The 10,786-nt window shown below is 53.2% G+C and overlaps 1 protein-coding gene across 2 annotated transcripts; it reads right to left on the minus strand.

Annotated features, from left to right (window-relative positions):
- Positions 1-772: 772 nt before the first annotated feature.
- Positions 773-10,727, minus strand: LOC116448122 (E3 ubiquitin-protein ligase HECTD3-like). 2 transcript variants are annotated; one of them, XM_032118154.1, is made up of 21 exons: positions 10,276-10,727; positions 10,047-10,207; positions 9,573-9,665; positions 9,172-9,307; positions 8,616-8,731; positions 8,242-8,355; positions 7,789-7,871; positions 7,242-7,407; positions 6,689-6,770; positions 5,621-5,803; positions 5,036-5,088; positions 4,654-4,718; positions 4,116-4,219; positions 3,666-3,785; positions 3,235-3,324; positions 2,682-2,888; positions 2,164-2,293; positions 1,693-1,767; positions 1,416-1,497; positions 1,225-1,296; positions 773-1,050 (listed from the first exon to the last, which is right to left on the minus strand). In XM_032118154.1, exons 1-21 carry the CDS (start codon positions 10,600-10,602, stop codon positions 885-887), a joined length of 2,625 nt encoding a protein of 874 aa, XP_031974045.1. In that variant the 5' UTR covers positions 10,603-10,727; the 3' UTR covers positions 773-884. The 2 variants fall into 2 exon arrangements, with proteins under 2 accessions (XP_031974045.1, XP_031974046.1); XM_032118155.1 differs by having other exon boundaries at positions 773-969; positions 10,276-10,602.
- Between the last annotated feature and the right edge of the window lie 59 nt (positions 10,728-10,786).

The raw sequence follows: 10,786 nt of genomic DNA on the forward strand, positions 1-10,786 counted from the left end.
TACTGCTTTAACCTCTGCAGTCTGGAAGATGAACTTGGCCCTGAGGGCAGATCTCCACGAGAACTAGAATAAATTAGTTGTAATACTGGCTTTCAGGGGTAAACTCAAAGAGCCTGGGAGAACAGCTGCCAGGCCACCAGCATGCTGGATGCAGAACTAAAAGAACAAAAGGGAAGCAGACAGCTCCCACCCACTGTGAGGGAGCAGCTTCCCCAGCAGTCACTGCTGTACAAGAGGTGCCAGGAACCACAGGAACTCAGATTTTGTGTAATGTAGAAACGTGGGAGTCCCTTTGGAAGCACCCATAGTCCTGCTGTGCAGGTCTGTTGTGACACCTGGTGGCCAAAGGCACCCCTGCAGCACCTACCACCAGCCTGCCCCATTCTTCTTAATCCTAGATGAATGATCTAATTTCCATTGACCTCATGTGAGAGCAGGAACAAGGCAAAGGAGTGTGGTCAGGACACACTGAGCATCTTGGCCACCCCACAGTCTCAGCAGCAGCTCTCAGTTCTCTGTCCTGTGCTGTAAGCTGCTGTGCAACTTTATCTCCTTACCCCACTTTTGTTTGAGCAGAGTGCAGCCTGGCAGGAGCGAGCATTGTGGAGCTACAAGAAGACGTGGAGAAGAAACTCATTACAAAAGCCTACCAGACCCTTCTGATACATGAGAGCTTGGCCAGGGTTCCATCACCACAACCACATGTACAATCCAAGCTAGGTCCCACCCTGCTGAATACCCAACCCTCCATGTTCACTGTCGGGAGCCAGGCTTCACACATCTATATATTTATTATATATACACATCCCGTGGGGACAAGGGAACTCTTCCCACTGCATGGTTTTCTTGAACAATTATCCATGCTGCTTGGTCAGGCTGTGACATCACTCTTCCCACGGACTCATATCTGTGTCAATGGCCACGCAGTTATAGGCAGCATAGCGCAACTTCTCTTCACATACCTTGGCTCTAGGGATGGCAGGAAGGAAAAAAAAATATAAGGAGGAGCTGCCATTGCTGCATTGGCCAGTTGAGAGGACAAGATGTTTTCTGAAATGGAGGATATGCTTCACCAGGGGCTCACACAGAGAAACCCAGCAGCCACGTGGGACAGGCAGGGGACATAAGTGTGGCAAAGTGATGGGGCCTCATGGGTCAGCTCCAAGGTTAAGAAGAGAGCCCAGACACAGAGTCCCCCAGACACAGGGAAGCACCAAAACTTACGTGGCATAGTTGGGCAAGAAGAGAGTGCTGGAGCAGGTGGATGACTCTGGCAAAGCGTCTGTTGTCTCTGAGCTGTGGAGAAGGTGACAGACTGGTTAGAACCAGCAGGCCAGCAAGGTGGGGAGCCCAGACAACACACCCCTGTGGTGTGGGATCTGTTAGCCTTGCAGCGTACACAAGAATGGACTTACCCCATCTTGTCTGGATAGATGTAGATCCGTGCTGGAAGGCGGCTTCTGCCAGTGACAAATCTGAGGAAGCGGCTGCGATCCTCTGTGAAGGAAAAGCAAAGACATCAGGAAACCCTAGAGGGATGTGAGACGCAGTACAGCCGCTTTCAGGTATCTCCAGCATTAGCAAGCAGTCCCTTCAGCCTAGCTCCTTGCTTTCCTTGAGTGGTTTGCTTCCCAGCCAGCAGACAGGAGCTGTCATGGCACAAGATATGCAGGGACAGAGCAAATTGCTCACCATTGGTGAAGTTGTTGAGTGCTTCCCAGAAGTACTGAACACGGGTGTCCTGTGGCTCAAAGTCCTCAAACCGGGCTGTCAGGATACAGAAAAGGAGTTTAATAAAGATCTGAGCTCCTCCCTCTTTGGCAGTGCAGAAAGAAACCCCTGGGTGCCTGCAGGATGTGACCACATAGACCCCAAGGTCCAAGCAACATACATAGTCAGGCCCCTCCCAGGAAGCACAGCCAGATACGCATCTTGGCTCCACAGGGGCTCAGATACTGGTGGCCTAGGGATGCCCCAGCCTCTACTCTGAGGCCCAGCATGGAGTCAAGGGACACTCCTACCCCCATCAGCACCCAGCTAAAGGCAAGAAGTACACAGGCCCATATTCTCATTGTAAGAGGCCTCGCACACTTCTTGTGCCAGCACAGACAGAAGACAGTCTTGTTTTCAGGAAGAGAGTTTTCAGCAAAGCCCTTCACTTACTGAGCCTCTTCAGGGCATCAACTGTGACTTCAGGGTCTCCACAGACCTTTTTTTCCAGCTCCTGCCATGTAAGGAGGTCAAGAACAGCTTGGGGTACCACCTTCAGCAGCCCAGCCTGCATGGCCATGATCTGAAAAGGAGACAAGACAGGTAAGCAGCATGTCTTGCCCATTTCCCGGACTCATGGTTGAGCCTAGGGACTCTTCTGGATTCAAGCCATGTGACTGCTCAGCACATGCTCCAAGGAACCTGAAGAAAGGGGACACAATCCCAGAGAGTTGCATCCCTGATCATTCAGAAAGCCTGCGTCGGAGCCGTGAGTAAAACTCCCTATCACCCATGCTACTAAAGCCACTTTGCTTCTCAACAACTCCATAGGCTCCAGGACATCACCGAAAGGGTTGGATACCATTGCCCTAATGAGCACAGGGACACTAACCATGGTGCATTTTACCAGAAACAGGCTGTGGGCATGTCTCTGGGAGCCAATGACCACCCACACGGTGGGACAGTGTCACCTGCTCCTTGCTCTCCTCCAGCCGAGCCTTTTGCACCAGGCGGATGAACTCCTTGCGGTCCTCGTAGCGCACAGCGGTGTTGCTGCCGTTGGGGATCAGCTCCACCATGCGCTGGTCACTCAGCACTGTCGTGTAGGTCAGCTCATTCCCAAATTTGAACTCAAAGGTGTCTTTGTCCATGACTTCCATCACCTCCAGCAGCTTCACCTGTCCAGGCCCCAAGTAAGTGCATGTTAGAGAGATGGCCAGTGAGCAGTGATGTGCCCAAGTCCTCATGTTCTCCCTTCCCAGACAAGTGACAGTGACACAACATGGGATATGCTGCCCTAACGCTGTTTAGCAGACCCTGGGCCATTGCATGCTTGAAGCAGCAGTCAGCATGGCTGTATCTCTATAACAGCATTTGGTGCGTCCTACAGCTAAAAGTTGCCCTTTGTTGTGTTTATTTGACATATCATAGGAGGAAGCCAGTACTTGAGGACAGGGACACAAATCACTGCCTTGCTGAGTGCCACAAGGAATAGCATAGGCACAGCCTCCCAGTCCTCCTCACCAACACTGAGTCCACAGCAGGGAAGTCTTTGCTCCAGCTGACCTCTTCCCCTGTTAATTGTTTCCATACAAAGCCAGGAAGAGCCAGGACCTGAAGAAAACCAGACATTTTATTGAATTTGTGTCAAAATGAGACATCCCAAAGATGGAGATAAGACTCAACAATGCAGACACAAAGGATCTTCCCTACTTCCTCCTCCACATGCAGAGCTCATTGTAGCTGAGTAAAGACCCGACACTATCTCCCAAGCTCTCAGCAGCATCCCCCAAAACTTAGGCTGTGAGTTCTTCAAACTTCTTGGCCCCAAATACCTCTTGTCCCAGTGTGTGACCACGGAGCTTTCCCATGCTCCTGCTGGGACAGGCTGCAGAAGAGAGCTAACAACTCCCTTTGCAGCAAATCTCCTCACAAGGACAGGGTTGAAAACTTACCAGAAACTCCTTGCCCCTCAGAGCTGCTCCCATGATCTGCCCGATCCACTCATACTTCGGGAAGTCCTTACAGGAGGGGTTGGGGACATACATGTCCCTGGCTTCTCCAGTGCCGTTACCCTGCAGGAGTGGGAGGCAAAGCTCCAAGTCATAATTTCAGCACAGCATGAAACACCACAGATCACTCCTGCCATGCCCCTGGGCACTTCTCACAGCAGAAGTGGGCTAAACCCCCCATCCCCCTTGGCAGTATTCCCAGTGAGAGACCAGTATCCAGGCACTTATCAGCATATTCTAAAATGAAATGCCACAAAGCAAACTACCCACCCCTCACAAAGAAAAGCTCTGGACTCGCAGAAGTAGGTATGTCCCTGGCATGCAAGGGGACAGGGACAACACTGCATTGCCAGGCATGCAAGGGTTTGCCCCAAACATCCCGATACACAGCACCTGGTTGGACGTGCGCACAAAGAAGGGCAGAGGCACGGGGGTGTCTGCTGAGCTGGGGCACAGCTCCTCTGACATGTCCGCCAGGCTGTCCCGAAAACCACCACCTGCAATCCCAAAAGAAGGGCATTTTTAGTGATGTGAACTCCCCATGTGCTGATCCTCAGAGATATGGAGCAAAGATGAGGAATTCTGGCCCAACCTGGGCCTGGATTGAGCAGAAGGCTTCTGTTAGAGCCTTATGGCACTGGAAAAAGTAAGACAGGAGAAATAACATCACTGCTTGGCCTGTGGAGAACAGCCAGAAGGGTCAATGGCACTGGTAAAACTGCTGTTAGTGACTAATGGAGGTTTAGTCCACCTCCCACCAAACAGCACTCCTTATCTGGGACATAACCAGGGGTGGCAGGACAAGGCAACCTGCCTTTCCTCTCTCCTCCATGGGAATTAACACTGGGACCAAACAACAGCCCCTAGAGCAACAGTCACCTCATCAACCCCCGACTGCTCCAGAGGAGCCCTGGCCCCCCGCAGCCCCTACCTTGGTCGATGATGCCCTCTGCGATAAATTTGCACTCCCACCACTGGTCATAACGCAACGGCCACCTGTGGAGAACCAGGCATCGCCTGAGGTGCTGCTCAAAGCCAAGGAGGTGCTGGGACAGGCACAGCAGGAACACCAAGGGACTACGGTGGAGCAGCCTGGCCTCAAAGCAGGACAAGATCTCAATCTCCAGAGACAGCTGCATCCTCAGTAGGAAGGTGACACCTTGGGGAATGGGCCCTGATCCCACGGCTGAGCTGGCTCCTGTCCTACAAAACCCTCTCCAGAATATAGGACGTAGGCTTCCCAAACACCCTGCTGTGACAGGACATAGCTCCCAACACTGCATGGCGCCTTCCCTCGCCCAGACACTCCTTACCTGTAATCTAGAGGCTTTTCAAACTTGTCTGAGGGTTTCAGGCCTTCATATACCTGCAACAAGCAGAGACAATCAAGGTTGGTATCCCCGCTACAGGGGAACTAGTGCCAGGTGAAGGCAGGTACACCAAGCCTCACAGCAGTTTGGGGTGCTTGTGCACACACAGAACCCCAGATGTCTCGGAAGTGGGGAGAGAATGCACACAGGAAGATCAGCACTGCTGTAAAACCACAACACAGGACTTGTATGCAGCTACTTGATTGTTGTCACACAAGAATTCTCTGCTGCCTTTTCAGTGCAACAAGATTGTTACACTCTCCATTAACAACATGCCACAGAGAGCATCCAGGACAGAGTACAGATTTCAACTCAGAGATCCCAAATCCCTCCTGGATGTTATTCCTGGATATGGGACCATCAGCACATGTAATTATGGAGCCTGTGAGTCATGTGAAGAGGCCTTGAAGGCTTGGGCTATCTCCAGGTCCAAGCTGTCCCTTCCACCCATCTTTATGCAGATCATTTTGATTTTGGGATGCCCCACTCTCCCCAGAGCAGCAGGGACCCTTGCAGGAGGGACAGTACCTGGGTGAAGACAGCATTCTTGCAGCTGGGGTCCAGGGCAGGGTTGTCCCGGTGCTCCATGGCCAGGCGTCGGTTAATGTAGAGCCTTGGCATAAAGTTGGGCTTGCTGGTCTCCGAGTCCTTCAGACACTGGGTAATGAGAGCTGTGCGCTTCTTGGACAGCAGCAAGAACTGCTTGATGTGCTGCCAACAGGGATGCACAAAACATGTCACCTGCTTCCTGCTGAAGCAATTGCACCTCCAGGTTTCCCCCTCTCCCAGGGCCTTCCCACACAGACACATTCTCATTGACAGTATTTGCTCCCCCTCTGCCTCTGAAAGACTCTGCATTCTGGCTTAAGGCAGATAACAAGCTCAGCCCTCAATCCACCAGCTGTCATCTGATGCTCACACTCCAGTATTGCTTAGACTCTCCTTTACCCTCACTCTTACCAGAACACTGATCTTACTATCCCTTTTAGTTGTAATCAAAGCCAGCTCCTCTAAACAAACAAGAATCCTCAAATGCTTTGGGTCACATGTTGACCAGGCACAGGAATTACAGTGCTTTCTGACACTAGGCCTGGAAACACACAGAATGGGTCTATCCCAAAAAAATCCAGCATGTGTATTCTTGGAGAGGATGTAAGGAAAACAGACAACTGGAGGGATGAACTCAGCACTATGCAAAGGATGAAAAGCAAAAGCTTATTAAAGCCAGGAAAAATGTTACTGATAAAAGCCTTGATGTTTGGACAAGCCAGCTCAAAGCTGCTGGCAGGAAGTGCAGGAGCAGAGTGTCCTGGGCTGAGATCTCGGAGGGGATGTGCGTCCAGCTTGCATGCCCAGTGCTGCTATGGTCCAAGTCCCTTTGAGGGTGAAATGCTCTGGTTTGAGTCCACTTGTTAGCCCACAGCTACATGCTTCCACATCACCAGTTTAGCAGGAAAATAAACAATGTCACCTTCCACAGTGTTAATGACCTGAGCTCAGACAGGTATTTCTCTCCAGCTGCCTCCCTTGCCACAGCCCGAGCATCATCATCCTGCCAGACTGAGGCCCCAACGAGACATAGAGCCAACTGTTCACCTTGAGTTTGCTGAATGTGCCAACAGTGTGGTCCCAGGCTGGCACCAAGTGATGCAGGACACTGTCCAAGAGCTTGATGAACCTAAATCCCAAAGAAGAAGGTATTGCAACAAGGAGCGATGGGGATCTGCACAAGTCTATTCCAGACCACACACCCCTGAACACAAGCAGAAGAATAACTGATCCAAACCAAACCCAGCACAGTTTTTTACATCATGGAGTCTTTGGTACTAAATTCCCACTCCCTGCACTGAAGGGATCTTGCACCCTTCACAACACACTCTGCATGTACCTGCCCCCCACACTGCACAGATATGTTGTGCTTTTGACACACAAGACACTGTGAACCTGAGCTACAGATCTCCTCTGAAAGCATAGGGGAGCTACCCTAGAGAGCTCACTTTGTTCCCAAATGACTGCTATTTTCTCCAGTGTCCAGGATGTCTGTCTCAAGGGAAGTGTCACAGTTTTACAGCTTCCAGTCATGTACATGCTGGAGATGGCATCAATCCCTGCAGGCAAAAGCACCTGTCTGCTCCCCTCCACACAGTACCTTTGAATGAGCACAGCCCGTCGGTACAGCAGGTCAGGGTCAGTCCCTTCCAGGCGAGGGTAACGCACCAAATTGGGCAACTGGAACATGTCAGCACTGAGCCCCAAGTCCCTCTGCCGGGAGGATTTGATTTTGATGCCTCGGATACGAACATCAATCCCATCATCTGCCAAGGAAGACCATGGATGATACGCTAAGATCACAAGAAAGAAAGCCTTAAATAAAGTGGGGGAAGTCTATTAAGCAGAAACAGTAGGAATGTACCAGCTCCACGAGCTCTGGGGCTGGGCACCAAAAGCCTCAAATACCTCTGTGAAGAAGAAGCGGGGCATACAGGAAAAAAAGAATTAAACAATTGAAGGCAGAGAAAGATAGGATGAAAGCTGAGAACCTGCAAAACTTCAGATCTCCCAGGAGTTTCCCATGGTTCTTTTGCATCTCATCTAAAACAGCCCACACGGAGAAGAAGTACAAGTCACAGAATAAACCCTTAGTGTACAGTATCTTACAGGTGCATTATGGATGGGGCCACAAGAGCCAGCCCTACCTCTGCACTCCACAATCCTGATCTCGATGACAGGCAGGTGTGTTGTCATGTCCTCAAGGATGCACACATCCCCAATATAGCTCCTGTAAACACAGCACAGATGAGGACTGATGGGCTGCTCCCTCACTCTTCTTGCCAAAATCCACTCAGACACTTGTAAGGGAAGAGGGTTTGCATCCTTTGAAATGGGAGCCTATGGCAAGAACTCAGACCGATTGCTTACAACACAGGTGAATGCCTGAACCTCCTGGTGACTTCGGTTCAGGTACCATGATTCTGATGTGTCCCACAATCGAATCACGAGAGCCCTGACGACTGGACCATGCCATTTTGGGCAGAGTGAACCTGCATCCCAGAGAGCCTGGCTGGTGCTGCATGACTGCTTAAGGCCAGTGTTCAGCACCTTGGGCCCCTGCAAGAGCCATGACACTTTGTGCACCTCCACACACTCACTCATCAATGCCGACGTCATTCAGTTTCTTCAGATTGTCCCCCTCACCCCCATACACAGCGACCCGCTTGGGCATGAAGTTCTCATCAGTGGTATCCACTGTCAGCAGCAACTTCCTGCAAAAGGAAGCAGGACATGAGAAGGCAACTGCATCTGAACACCTATCACTACTCCCCCTCATCACCTGGTCACACTGTTACCAAGCTGGGATTCCCAGATACCTGTGACAATGCTAAGACCCCTTCAAGCCCAGAGCAAGAGTAAGGGCTGAGGGGCAGGGAGCACAGGGCAAATTTGGGCCATGACACTCAGGCAGAGAGGGAGAGGCAAAGCTTGCCCCAGTCACAAGCTAGCATGTACAGCAGAGATGACTCACTTGACAATGGTGCCTTTCTTCATGTTGAGCCGCACCCAGTGCTGGCCCTGGGATCCATCACTCTCCCAGTATGTGTCAGCATGGCTGTCGGTCAGGCATGACACATTGAAGTCCTCCTGGAAGAGGGCAAGTGAATGAAAGAAAGATCAGATGGGGGTATGATTAACTTCTCTTTAGTGGTTATTTTTATCATGAATCTTAGTGTCAGAGGACGTCACATTGGCTCATTCCCCTTGCTGGGCTGTGGGTAGACACTGGGAGCGCAGAGCACATAGGACACTGGGGCTGACCTTCTGAGGTGCTCTGGGGTCTCACACACACAGCACAGAGTATCAAACCCACCCCAAAATCAGCTTAGCAGCTAATATTAGTATTGGCTTCTCAAAACACTGTCATTCCAGGGGTTACACTGCACAGCATGCTGCATGATGTTCCCCAGGCTCTTTTCCCATATCCTCAGAGTCCAGTCCAGGCAAGAGCAGCACAGCAAGCACTATCCATGCTCTCCAGCCCCACGGCACAGTGGGGCTGATGCAGCCTCATCCCTTTAACCCACCGTGTAGGACGAGACATCGATGCTGTCCACGTACTGCTTAACGCTGCCCAAGTTCTCATCCTCCTTCCCAATGTGGTCATACAGGAAATGTACCAGGTCTTCATCACATTCGTAAGTCCATGTTGGGGGCACAAACCTAGCAGGGAAAAGAGATTACTGGGTCTGGAGAGCCAGAGGTAGCCAGGCTAATGGGAGAAAAAAGGGAGGTCCACATTGTCTTGCTCTGTTTACTGCTTTTTGCAGGCATATCTAGGACAAGACTGTGCTAGATATGCTTAGGAAGACAGAGTTGCCTGTCTTACCCCCTCTCCCCCATGTCTGCAGGAGACAGCTGTCTGGGCAGCCAAAGAGAGAGAGCAGCTTGTCCCCCACCATAGCAGAAGCCAGGACACAGTTCATACCGAAGCTTCTCTACTGCGGCTTCATCCTGCTCCATGGGTCTGGGCTTTGCTCCAAGGCGCAGGGAGTATGTCAGATCCACCACCTGTTCCCATCTGAAACAACGGAGAAGTGGAAGGAATGAGGAACAAGAAGCTGGTGATCGAGGAGTAGCTGTAAGGGGACGATTTGGGTTTAAGACCCCACCGTGCTCCATCCTCCATCGCCTCCAGCATCATCCGCTGCCCTTTCCTTTCCAACCATATCTACTCCTTCCACACCCCGATGGGCATGTGACGAGCACAGTGCCCGAGCCAAACTCGGTTCACTCCACATCCGGCATCCCTCTTGCCTCACTTCCATGAAACCTGTCCAAGCACGCCGGGGGTTCCCCAGCCCAAGGCAGGAGGGGCCGTGGGGCAGCATCCCGAGCCCGTATAGGGGCGAGCACCTCCGCGCTCCCGGGGACCCAGCGGGACACCGCGGCGGCCCCGTACCTGATGACGGGTTTGTAGTCCACCCCAAACAGCTGCTGCTGCCGCTGGATCCGCTCCGTGGACTCCACGGGCACCAGCCGGTCCCCGCCGTCGGCGTGCTTGCACACCAGCACCCAGCCCTCCTCGAGATCGCAGCCGCTCCGGTACTCCTCCAGCTGCTCCTGTGGGGACAGCCGGCGGTCAGGCGGGGCCGGGCCGGGCCCTTCGCGGGCCGCCGCACCCGCGTTACCTTGCTGAGCTTGACCCAGAGCCCGGCGCCGTTGCAGTACTCCTCGCCGGTGGCGCGCAGGCAGCCGCCCTTCCGCACCTCGATCGTGGCCCGCGCCGCCCGCTTGCCGCCCCGCGCCGGCCCCGGGCTGTCCCACACGCTGAGCAGGCTGCGGGCGGCGGCGGCCGCGGCGGCCGAGGGGTCCTTGCAGATCTTGTACTGCACCTCCCGCGGCACGTAGCAGAGCGCGGCGGGCAGCGCCTGGGCGCGGCGGAAGCACTCGCTGCACTGCAGCAGGAACCGCAGCCGGCCCAGCACCTGGTGCGGCGCCTCCCCGCCTGCCCTCATCGCGCTCCGGGCACCGGCTCCGCGCCGCTCCGGTTTACGACCGAACCCCGCCCGCCGACAGGCAAGATGGCGGCGCCCGGCGGGGCAGACGTAGGGCAAGATGGCGGCGCCCGTGTCACGTACGGAGGAACAAGGCGTCGGGCAAGATGGCAGCGTACGGAGGGGCGGGAAACGGGGCAGGGGG

The sequence above is a fragment of the Corvus moneduloides genome, chromosome 9, assembly GCF_009650955.1.
Source record: "Corvus moneduloides isolate bCorMon1 chromosome 9, bCorMon1.pri, whole genome shotgun sequence".
NCBI lineage: Eukaryota > Metazoa > Chordata > Aves > Passeriformes > Corvidae > Corvus > Corvus moneduloides.